This window comes from Anolis sagrei, chromosome 2, assembly GCF_037176765.1.
Source record: "Anolis sagrei isolate rAnoSag1 chromosome 2, rAnoSag1.mat, whole genome shotgun sequence".
In the NCBI taxonomy this organism is placed as follows: Eukaryota; Metazoa; Chordata; class Lepidosauria; order Squamata; family Dactyloidae; genus Anolis; species Anolis sagrei.
This window is the reverse complement of record NC_090022.1, coordinates 176,718,721-176,731,333: the sequence shown is the minus strand read 5'-3', so window position 1 is coordinate 176,731,333 and position 12,613 is coordinate 176,718,721. Positions and strand designations below refer to the sequence as shown.

Below are 12,613 nucleotides of genomic sequence, written 5' to 3'. Positions count from 1 at the left end.
TGCCAATTCCCCCAGTGGTTTTTGAGTTCTGTTAATCCCACAAACGAACATTACATTTTTATTTATATAGATTATCTGCCTTGAAATTCTGCATTATATGTCTGTGTGGAAGAGTTAGAACTGATAGATACAAGATGAGCCCAAAGCTAGCCTGATTGCGCATGCGCGATCCATTCCCATTTTATTGCTCTTTGTCAGGTTTGCTACTGTTGCGCCAAATAAGTCCCTGGCAGCCATATTTCGGGCCACTACTCTTATTAAAAACCGTTCTGTGTTGCGCATGCGTACGACGAAGCCGGTTGGCCCCTCCCTCCGAATGTTGCTTTGCGCGACAAAAGTCGCGAGCGGCCATTTTAGGACTCTTCAGCGAAGGCCACGTTTCTTTCTTCGCGAGCCGCCCTCTCACGTCACGTGAGGGCGGCACGCGCTCCGGAGCAGGAGCGGCGCGGATTGGCTGCCGTGGCTTCCTTTCCCGACGCCCTTTGCGCGCGGGGCGGTCCAAGTGGTTGAACAGCGGCAGCTTGCCTTTTCCGCCTCTCTCTTTCAGTTTCCCGCTGCGTGGCTATGGCGGCGTTGGGGCCTCTGTGGTTGGTGCCGGCCCTGCTCCTGCTATCCGCGGTGCGAGGTATGCAGACCCTGCGCCGTCTCCGTAGCTTTGCTGGCGGAGTCTCGGGAAGCCTTTGAAGGCCGCTTCCTCAACCCAGCTCCCAGTTTTTGGAGGCTTCGGGAGCTCGGGCCTGGTTTGTATTTGAGGCGGAAAGGCCTGGCCTCGAGTTTAGACTCACCAGTGCTTGCTCATTTGGCGAAATGAGACCTGTTATGCCAGCTCACCTTCTTTCTAAGCCTTGTGGTGAGTTGGCCTTTCCTTGGCCAGTATCTGCCTGACATTCAGTCTCATTCAAGGGTAGTCGGCCGTGGGTATCCATTAGTTCCAGGACCCCTAGAACAGTGGTTCTCAGCCTGTGGGTCCCCAAGTGTTTTGGCCTACAACTCCCAGAAATCCCAGCCAGCTTACCCGCTGTTAGGATTTCTGGGAATTGAAGGCACATATTTATTTGATTAATTTATATCCTGCCCTTTTCCCGATATGAACCCCAAAGGTAAAGGTAGGTAGTCCCCTGACATTAAGTCCAGGCATGGCTGACTCTGGGGTGTGGTGCTCATCTCCATTTCTAAGCCGAAGAGCCAGCGTTGTCCGTAGACACCTCCAAGGTCATGTGGCCAGCATGGCTGCGTGGAGCGCCGTTGCCTTCCTGCCGGAGCGGTACCTATTGATCTACTCACATTTGCATGTTTTCGAACTGCTAGGTTGGCAGAAGCTAGGGCTGACAGCGGAAGCTCACGCCGCTCCCCGGAATCGAACCTGCGACCTTTCGAACAACAAGCTCAGCAGCTCAGTGCTTTAACCCACTGCGCCACCGGAGCCCCCAAACCAGTATACAATATCGAGCCCTCAATTCATGAAGTTGGGAAACCTTCTGATGGACTTTTCAACTGGCATGTCCCTATTTTCCCTCCGCTGTAACTACCCTTGCTTCCTCTACTACCAGTTCTGCTTCTGCTGGGGCCCAATCATTGCTTATGGTTGTTCTAATTCAGTCTTGCTTTAATCCATTGTGATGCTATCTGGTCAATTTTTGGAGTTTGTATAGAAAGCTAGCAGTAGGGTCTGACATAGTTCCCAGCCTCCTGTACCAACTAGTGGGGTTTTGAACCCTTGTGCTGTCTCCTTGCTCATCCCAGCACAACAGCAGTAGAGACTCAGTAAGCCTTCTCTCATTCTTCCACGTTGACCAGTTAGACCAGTTGCTCTCAACCTATGGGTCCCCGGGTGTTTTGGCCTACAACTCCCAGAAATTCCAGCCAGGTTACCAGCTCTTGGGATTTCTGCGAGTTGAGGGCCAAAACATCTGGGGACCCACAGGTTGAGAACCACTGTGTTAGACCAAAGACAAATGGAGGAAAGCACTGAGATATAAAAGTGAGGGAAATTAAAGTATCTGGGAAGTAGTACAAAGGGGTGGGATGAGATTTGGGCCTTCTATCACATGGAAATGCTTAGACAGTGGTTCTCAACCTGGGGTCCCCAGATGTTTTTGGCCTTCAACTCCCAGAAATCCTAACAGCTGGTAAACTGGCTGGGATTTCTGGGAGTTGTAGGCCAGAAACATCTGGGGACCCCAGGTTGGGAACTACTGGCTTAGAAGATAGATCCTTAATCCATTCTCAGGAAGGACCCAGTCAAGAATCGAATCAAAATTGCCAAATGCTGCTACACAGAATTTCAGGTGTATTTATTTATTGTGTCAGGAACGAACCAAAAACAGACAAACAAACCAAATGAGAGACTCCCTCCTGGGCACACAGAAAACTGGGCAACTTAGAAGGCGCTGAACAGACTGCAGACAAACAAACAAAACACAAAATTTGCAGGCATGGTATTCTATTAAATGTCCTTTGACCAGTAGCTGGCCACTTGCAGTGCCCCTGGTGTTACTATAAGAAGGTCCTCCATTGTGCAAGTGGCAGGGCTCAGGTTGCACTGCAGCAGGTGGTCTGTGATTTGCTCTTCTCTACACTCGCATGTTGTGGATTCCACTTTGTGGCCCCATTTCTTGAGGTTGGCTCTGCATCTCGTGGTACCAGAGCACAGTCTGTTCAGCGCCTTTCAAGTCGCCCAGTGAAAGTGAACAATAGTGAAAGGATTTCAGATATTATGGTTGCACCTTTGAAAGTGTCTTTGGAAGCCATTATGGTTATATGGGGGTGGGAAATTGTTACTTATTGAATTTTAGACCCACCTTTCTCCTAAATGGGAGGCAGGATTTCTCACAACAATATGGAGCCAATTGTAATTAAGATGAACTCCATATTGAATTTTAGATACACTTATCCATGTGGGAATGCATAGATGCAGATGTTTTTATTTGTGAAAAATTTCATTGTATTTTCAGTAGGATTGAATGAGCTGAAGGCACATATTTATTTGATTAATTTATATCCTGCCCTTTTCCCAATATGAGCCCCAAACTGGTATACAATATTTATTTTTTATTTATCGTGTCAGGGCAACCAGTCGATTATATTACATTTCTAATATAACAAGGCAAACAAACAGACAAAACACAAAATTTGCAGACTTGGCATTCTATTAAATGTCCTTTGACCAGTAGCTGGCCACTTGGAGTGCCTCTGGTGTTACTATAAGAAGGTCCTCCATTGTGCATGTGGCAGAGCTCAGGTTGCATTGCAGTAGGTGGTCTGTGGTTTGCTCCTCTCCACACTCGCATGTCATGGATTCCACTTTGTAGCCCCATTTCTTAAGGTTGGCTCTGCACCTCGTGGTGCCAGAGCGCAGTCTGTTCAGCGCCTTCCAAGTTGCCCAGTTTTCTGTGTGCCCAGGAGGGAGTCTCTCATTTGGTATCAGCCATTGATTGGGTTTGAGCCTGCCACTTTTGGACTCTCGCTTGCTGAGGTGTTCCAGTGAGTGTCTTTGTAGATCTTAAAAAACTATTTTTTGATTTAAGTCATTGCCATGCAGGCTGATACCCAGACAAAGGATGGGCCGGAAATGTCACTGCCTTGGTCCTTTCCATGCCCAGTGTGGAACACATCTCACTATGTTAAAACAGTGGGTGTGGCTCTTAATGAGACATGCCGCATTATCACGGGGTATCTGCGCCCTACACCACTGGAGAAATTACACTGTTTAGCCTGTATTGCACCACTTGACATCCGCCGGGAAGTAGCAACCAATGGTGAAAGGATTTCGGGTGTTATGGTTGCACCTTTGAAAGTGTCTTTGGAAGCCATTATGGCTATATGGGGGTGGGAAATAGTCGCTGGCGTGTATTGAATTTTAGACTCGCCTTTCTCTCCTAAATGGGAGGCACGGTTTCTCACAATAATATGGAGCCAATTGTAATTAAGAGGAACTCCATATTGAATTTTAGATACATTCATCCATGAGGGAATGCATAGATGCAGATGTTTTTATTTGTGAAACATTTTAATGGATTTTCATTAGGACTGAATGAAGGTCCATTGGAGGGCTTTACATTTTAAGGGGCTACATCTAGACTGCAGTAGCCCATTTTATTCCATGCCCCAGTCGGCTGATCTCTGAATCTTTAATCATTTGGAACCCACAAGTTGAGAACCACTGCCTTAGAAGATCTCAACCTTAGAGGAAGTTCCACTCCCAATATATACAGTGACATTGTAAAGTGGTGTCCCTTATATAAAATGGCAAAATTATGACTTTTTAGAATTAAAAAAATCAAGCCATGAATTGTTAAATCCATAATGCAGAAACAGTGGATATGGAGACCAGGTTTCTTGGCATCCTGAAAAAAAGGTGTTTTCTTATAATTGGTCTAAACCAGGGCTCCTCAAACTTTTTAAACAGAGGGCCAGGTTAAACTGTTGGAGGGCCGGATTATAATTTGAAAAAAAAAAAGAATGAATTCCTATGCACACTGCAAATATTGTATTTGTAATGCAAAAAAAAAACTTGAAAACAATACAATAATTAAAATGAAGAACAATTTTAACAAATATAAACTTATTAGTATTTCAATGGGAAGTGTGGGCTGCCTTTAGGTGATGAGATAAGGTGGTTGTTGTGTGCTTTCAAGTCGTTTCAAACTTAGGTTCACCCTGAGCGAGGGCCAGGTAAATGATCTTGGAGGGCCGTATCTGGCCCTTGGGCCTTAGTTTGAGGACCCCTGGGCCAAGTGTATCTTTGAATGGCTACAAATACTAGCCTGACATTTTTTATTCATAAGACGGTTTTCCTTTTATTTCAGCTGAAACATGCACAGAACCAGTCATCTCACCATCCTACTACACTACCTCAGATGCTGTTATCTCCTCTGAGTCTGTCTTTGTTGTTGAGATTTCTCTTACCTGTAAGAACGGAGCACAAGTAAGTGCCTCAATGGTGGGCTTATTTCATTTTCTTCTAAGGGCTGTCTAGGACACAACATTTTAAACTAGGTCCTGATCCCAAATGGGGTCCCCTTAGCTCAATGCTGGGGTACGAAAAATCTGGCAACAAAAGGTTTCTGAATGCTATCCATTTATTCGAATCTGTTAACAACTTGCAGTGTTTACAGTGATCCATGCAGGAAGTGTTTCAGCTGGACTTTATAAAAAAAGGAAAATCAGACTGTTTAGCACACATTGCTTATGAATGCTTGATTTTTATGCCTATATACCTGGTGTCACTCAAAAAATTCTTAGGCAAAAAAGGGTAGTAAGTGTTAAAGTTGCACGAAGCTCTGGTCTAGGAGCCTTGATACAACTCTGAATACCAGGAGACAGAACTCTAGTTGTATAGTTTCTACACATCTACATACGCATGGATTTGGATTTATGGTAGGTCCTACCCCATGGACTTCTCATAGTGGACTCCATGCCATAATAACTTGTCTCCCCGAACCATTGGCTGACCTGGCTTGTCATCTCAGCCACTGAAGTGGGTGCTACAAGCATATTTTGGGAAACTTTAAACCCATCTGAGTTCTCCTTTTAAGCCAGGGAAGGCTTACTCTCTGTCCGTATGAGACTGGTTGTTGAGATAGGTTAACACAGATCAAAGCAAAATAGCAATCTGACCATGTTCTGTGGCTTTCTGGGGTTATATTTGTCATAATTTGTCTCCGTAGAATGTGGCACTCTATGCAGATGTCAACGGCAAGCAGTTCCCTGTCACTAGGGGCCAGGATGTTGGCCGCTATCAGGTGAGAAAAAGCGGTGACTCCTGGTAGAACTAGTGGAATGCTAATGAAAGAATGGACTGGAAGATAATGAAGGAACATTGAAGTCATAGCTCAGTCATGTGGCATCTGGGTGGCCTCGGACAAGGTGTGTTCTTGCATCTTCAGTGATAGTGATACTTGGAATATTGTGATTTGCATTAAGTCTTAGAAATGCATAGAGATGTGACAGTTGAAAAAATGGGGAAAATACATCCAAAATGAGAAAATGTATTATGTAAATGTCTGTTGGCTACATGGTTTTAAACAATAATGTAGGGTCAATTAAATGTAATCACAGTATCTTAAATATTTTACAACAATGAATAAAATAACTAAGACAAGTTTTCTTGCATTTACCTCACCCTATATTATTTCCAAAAACGATGTAATCTATGGGCATCCCTGCCCATAGATGACATCGTTTTTGTGCTTGGTGCTGTGGTGAATTACAGGAACCAAATTAGTTTTCTTCAGTTTATGAATGTTGATAGCTTCTTTGGTTTTCTTTCAGCAAGTAGATGCCCCTCATAAACTGGCAAAACCAGAAAAGCTCCTTATAGTTAAGACATTCCACACAGTTCAGATCTTGTAGCTTCCATTTGTAACAAAAAAAATTAAATGTCAATTCAATTTATTGTTATTTTCAGAATAGTTGTAATTTTCACTTGTCAAGCATAGTAAATTTATGCCAATCCAAGCTAGTATTGCTTTTTGTGTAATAATAAAGTAACTTTAAATCTGTAAAAGTGCTAATACTGCATTTTTTCAGTTTTTCTGTAAACATTGAGAAGGACGGTCCAGAGAACAATGAGTATTTCTTTTCTCCATTATGTAAAAATCTCTAAAAATGTTGTCCTTTCTGCAATAAAGCCCCCTTCTACACTGTCCTATATCCCAGGATCTGATCCCTGGATTATATGAGTCTCCACTGCCAGATAATCTGGGATAAGAAGATTATTAGGGATCAGATCCTAGGATATAGGGCCAGTGTGGAAGGGGCCTTAATGTTCTGTTAAAAACAAATCCTGTCTGCCTCTGATTATTTTCAAAACCATACATTTTACTTTAGGAGTAAAGCCATTTTAAATAAGCCAAATTCATTGGACTTCCACAGCATTTTGGAATTGGTCCCTCGTATCTTATTCACATTACTGTTGTTTGCATTATTGTTACTGGAGCATACTCATACTAAAGCAGAAATATTTTACAGTGAGATGTATCTGCTGAGTATAGTATATCAGTAATGTTTTTTTTATTACTGGAGTATGCAGCCTAGATTGGAAAAATGGTTTACGGAGAATATTTGATGTTGCATTTGCTGGGGAAATTGTTGGTCTTTGTGCTGCCTGAATTGGGAGGGGAGGCTAATGCATGGTTTGGATTTATGTTGGGTCTGACTCTATAGATTCATCATAGTGTATTCCATGCTAAATCAATCTGCTGCCCCGAACCATTGGCTAGTTCGGCTTGCTGTAGCCCTGGCTACTGAAGTGGACAGCACATCTATGCTTGTGTTCCAATGTGTGTGTTAGTGTGTCTTTCCCCAGCGGCTTGGGTGGGGGAATGTTCTAGAACTGCTCTCCCAATACTCATTTTTCTGCCAGGTCTCTTGGAGCATGGAGCACAAGCTGGCCCGCTCTGGCACTTATGAAGTGAAGTTCTTTGATGAGGAATCTTACAGCATCCTGCGAAAGGTGAGTGTACCCCCTGGCAGAGGGAAAGAAACAGGTTCCTAAACAAATAATGGGATAGGCAAGACTGCATTGTGTTGTCAGTATGTGGAATTGAGAGTGGTTTTAAAATTGGTGAATTCTCTGTATTGTTTACCCTTAGTCATACATTTTTATTCCTTGTGCTCTAACCAGTTAGCATGGATTCTTGTTATTATCTGTCTATAGAAAGGAGTGACAGATTTTTTATACACACACACACACACACACACACACATATACAGTGTTTATTCCTTCACCAGTGAGTAGTTACTGTTGTCACTGTATTTATTTATATGCTTCTTTTCTTTTTAAAAGACACAAAGCGGCGAACATGACTACAAAAATAAAACACATAATTAATCTAAAGATTAAGCACCAATAAAACAGAATAAAATATAGAGCTATCTAAAAATGTATAGTTCAAACCATTAAAACATATTTAAATAACTAAATGTTAGACAAGACACCTTGGCTCAGTCATAAAATCATTCTTTTTTAAAGGTGTGCTTCAATAAAATGTTTTTTGCCTACCACTGAAAGGACAGCAGGGAGGAGGCCATTCTGGCTCCCCTCGGAAGTCGAGGGCAGCCAATGAGTAGCCCCTCTCTCGTGTCCCGCTAATAGAGTTTGAAATGGAGGTGGAACTGAGAGGAGGGCCTCTCCTAAGGATCCCAGGGCCTGGGCAGGTTCATACAGAAAGGTGTGATTTGCCAAATTACCTGGACCTGAGCCATATAGGGCTTTCAAGGTCTTCACCACCACTTTGACTTGTGCATAGAAACACACTGGCAGCCAGTGGAGTTGTGCACTTCCTGTATCCAGCCCTTGTTAATGTTCTTGCCATAACAGTTTGGACCTGGTGAAGTTTCCAAACACTTCAAAGACAGCCCACATAGAATGCATTTTAGTTGTAGCCAGTCTATATTGACTTTGGGACTAGAGTCAAGTGGTTCAAGTACATCTTGTCAAATAATGCTAGTCTGCTACTCCTAGCAGCCTTGATTACAACATAATCAAGGCTGCACATTTTCCTGTCTGTGAGCCAAAGAGTGAAACTTCCTTCCTTGGCAAATTAGAAGGATCCTTTGGAGACCAGAGCTTCTGCGATTATATATTGTTCCTAACTCTCTTGATACTATTCTGAGACTATACTCCCAAATTTTTAGTAGACTAATACAATTAGCCTACTATATCTTTAAGGGATTTGTTCCAGCCTCTCCATGGATAACAAAATCCACAGATTCTTAAGTCCTTTATGTAAAAGGGCTCTATTTGTGTGGACACTGGGAATGTGTAGATGAGTTTCCTTTCTAAGTTAACAGTTGTTGGAAAGATTCAGACCATGGCTTCTCGCTTGTCTATTTCTCAATAGACAATAGATCATGGCTTCTTGCTTGTCTATATGCCACTGTGTGCACAGCTATTTGCACACAGTGGCAGGGCTCTAAAATGAAAAAGGAGCTCAAGTGCCGCCTGATTGCTTCTGCCTCACCTCCCCCTGAATGTATCCCAAAAGCAACTCCTGCACAAGTGTGTGAATCCCAGCCTTTCTACCACATTGTGACACTCGGTTCTCTCTCTTTGTCCCACTTACTCTCACCTGACACACCTCTGTGGCTTTTTCACCCTCAGTCGGAGAGTGCCACAGAAGAGCTTCCCCCAGGGTCCATTAACAAGGCCACTGGATAGAGTGGAGGGCAATGAGATGCTCTGTAGAACTTTTAAAAAAATGATCTACACGTGTTGGTTCTGCAGATACAGAACTCACAAATAGGAAAGTCTGACTGTCATTAAGTTATAATGTTTAAACCTGGTGCCATTCTGTAATATCAGACTGTACCTTCTTTCAATATTAGACTGACCTTCATAATTAATTATTTAGTTCATTGTAAAGGAATAGTCATGGTGCCACATCTGTTGGGGAAATATTTTACAGTGGGGAGCCTGATAAAATGAATTGATGTGTGTGTGAACCAAAGTGCCAAAATCTTTTCCTTATCCTAGGCTCAACGTAACAATGAGGACGTCTCTGATATCAAACCCCTTTTTACAGTCAGTGTGGATCATCGGGTGAGTAAAGAGATAGGAGGGAGGTCTGCTTCTTGGTACCAAAAAATATTCAGTGTTCTAAATGGCACGGGATGGAACCTCTTACCCTGACAGGGAGGAGTTTAACAATTTGATCAAGATTGATTAACCAGATGTTTATTGCGGTTTCTGACTGATGTTAAATGCCGCGTGATGGGTGCCTTTAATGTTAGAGGGTGTTCTACGGACACAAACTGTCACTAGCCGTCACTAGTCTATAAGGAAAATATTCTGTATTCTGTTCTGCTTGTTGGATGGCTGTATGTTTATGAGTTCTGGTTGAGGAGAGAGTACATCAGGCACAAAAGGACAGCCCAGAAAGGGAAGATCACATTTTTTGAATTCTTCATACATTTTAAGGTTAGCAGCAGCTTACACTTGAGGCTATATATAAACTAGTCTTCTGTCTTTCGTCTTCTGCAATAAAATAAGTTTTGTAAATTTGGAAATGGAATGCATAAAAGATGACAGAGGAAGCTAGCAAGAGTGAAGTAACATTGGCTGCAGTATTTGGGAAATAATAAAGAGATGGGGGAATAATCATCTGCAGTGAGCATTGAAACCTCAACCACTGGGAATCACTGGCTACTAAGGTTTTGCAGTACTTTTCCATTTCCTTTCCACATGTGTGAGCTAGATGATTGCTTTAAGCGAAAATGAGGTGACAGAAGCCAAGAAGGCACTGAATTCTACCTCTCTGCAGGTATACCTGCTCAGTGTCAGTCCCTTCATAGGGAATGCAATTGGAAGATAATTCGGAGTTGACCTTTGCTGATTTCCCGGGCCTGGATGAATTGTTACCCTCATGAGGCATTTCTATCTAACACTTCTATAAGACAAGGCAGTTCATGGGATGGAACCTTATGGATTGCAAGCATCACCCCAGTGATCAGTCTTATCCCTGATTTACAGCTTGAATGTTGTAAATGATTCCCACACCTAAGCTGAATGCACATTCCTGTGTTCTTTTGTCACTATCTGCTCACATTGCTAATTATCTTACGTTTCTGATACTTCTCATCCATGCAACAACTGCAGTGTGTCCTTCCTCTAGAGTCCAGAGAAGGGTCAGAAGTGGAGATACCTAGGCAGTTTGGCTATATTATAATCTGTGCCCCTCTAGGCAAGCCGCATTCTATGACCAACATGTTTCTGTTTTTTCTTTCTTCTCCCCCCATTGCAGGGTGCCTGGAACGGACCATGGGTTTCCACTGAGGTGCTGGCAGCCTTAATTGGTCTCTTGGTATATTATATGGCCTTCAGTGCAAAGAGCAATATCCAAGCCTAAGTCACATCAGTAAACGTTTCTTCATGCCAACCTTGCTCTTTACTCTGTCTGTTCTTTCATTGGTAGGGTAAAAGTGTCTTTTGTACACTGGGACTGTCCTTTACACATCAATATTCAGCACTGTAGCTAGCAGGCCATTTTCGAAGGTCCAGTGTGCACTGTTCTGGTGCAGAGGTGGCGAGAGGAGCATTGTATACAAAGCCCAGTGTCACTTTTCAGAAAAGCCAATTAGGATTCAGATAGGAAGCCCTCAGTGCTTTCAAGTTGCCTGTTGGCTTGGATGATGCCGTTTCATAGGCTTTTCTTGGGCAAAGAATCCTCATTGCCTTGCCCTAAATTTAGCTTAAAGACCTGGCATTCTTTGGTGCTGTCCCTTCCAATTAGTCATCAAACTTGACCCTGCAAATGAAATCTGTTCCCTTTCGGATATATAAGTAGATCCTGGCTTGCTTTTAAAAGGAGCTTCAGTGAAGGTGGAGGAATTTAAGGAGTGGAGTAAAACTAAAAAAAATTCTTAACATTCTAGATACCTATCATAGAATCACAATGGGTTCTGGACTGAATATAAGTGCTCTGTTCCTGTTTTTCTTCTGAGGAAATTAGCAGTGGGGATCAGGCTATGATGGAAGCAGCTTTCCCACCTCTGAGCTTTAGGACTGTTTTTCTTTGCCTTAATCCTGTTAAGCAGCCTGTCTCTGGGTGCAGCAATATCCATGCCGCAGCTCCTTATCCGCCTAATGACCAAGGCTCCCGGTGTGAGCCAAAGCAGTGGGGGTGAGATTACACCACCGCTCGAAAGTCACAATAATGCAGGATTAAGCGGGATGGGGAGGCCACCCACAATGGGCTACAGAGAGAGCATCTCTTGACTTGAATACCATACTCACACTGTGATCCTGAAGGGACATTGCACCAGATAGGCGTGGATCCTTGTTTATGCTTTACCAAAGTTGTTTCTACCTTATTTAGTTGACACTGCTGCTGCACTTGATGAAAGCTTGACCTTGCCTGTTCCATAGATATTTTTGCTGTTTTGTTATACCAGGAAGAAATAAGTAGAGTCCTATTTTTATTACAACTTGGTAGTATTTCTGGGCCCCTACAGTTCCTACAAGGGAATCTTAAGTATTGAAGTCTGGTTTATACCTTCTGCACAGCTGTGATAATAAAAAATATGGAGGAAAATAACCACCATGAGCTTAGAGGAAAGATGAGCTAAGGCATAAGAAAAGCAAGGTAGTGTTGAGTGTGTATGACAGGTAGAAGGAAACACATTTTCTTTTCCCCCCAGTGATGGGCCTTTTAAAAAGTGAGGTGCCAAAGCAGCCAGCAAATACAGTCTGGTTGCAATTACTGAATTGTCATCAGCCATATGTATCTACATGGTGTTGGATTTGACATAGATGATTTGACAGAAGAGTTGAAGGGACATTTATTCCCACTTACATGCCACCAGGCCTTGGAAGCAGAATACAAATTCATACTCTACACTCTTTCTTTGCCTAGGGTACCATTGCTGGCAGAACTTTTTTCTTTTCATCGAGACTGTAGTATGGATTCCTTTCAACAAAAGTCTGTATATTCTTAGAGAACCGTGAATGCAAGAAGCTCTTCCACCACCCCCATGCTTTTAGAGTTCATGGAAAGTGTGACAATAATTTAAATGATCCCTAAGACTGCAGAGATAAGAATAAATGATGCCTATACATACATTGTCTCCAAAACAGGAATAGGACCATGTTTTATGTCTTAATGGATTTTTA

At 42.8% G+C, this 12,613-nt stretch overlaps 1 protein-coding gene and 1 non-coding gene across 2 annotated transcripts; both read left to right on the top strand.

The window, feature by feature from the left end:
• The first annotated feature begins 483 nt into the window (after positions 1–483).
• On the top strand, positions 484–10,884 carry SSR4 (signal sequence receptor subunit 4). The gene is made up of 6 exons (XM_060763214.2): positions 484–625; positions 4,809–4,927; positions 5,670–5,744; positions 7,367–7,456; positions 9,479–9,544; positions 10,746–10,884. The coding sequence occupies exons 1-6, from the start codon at positions 565–567 to the stop codon at positions 10,848–10,850; spliced, it is 516 nt and encodes a 171-aa protein (XP_060619197.2). The 5' UTR covers positions 484–564; the 3' UTR covers positions 10,851–10,884.
• On the top strand, positions 5,361–5,494 carry LOC132769562 (small nucleolar RNA SNORA42/SNORA80 family). The gene has a single exon (XR_009630887.2). It is a non-coding gene; the product is annotated as a small nucleolar RNA SNORA42/SNORA80 family (small nucleolar RNA).
• Positions 10,885–12,613: the final 1,729 nt, after the last annotated feature.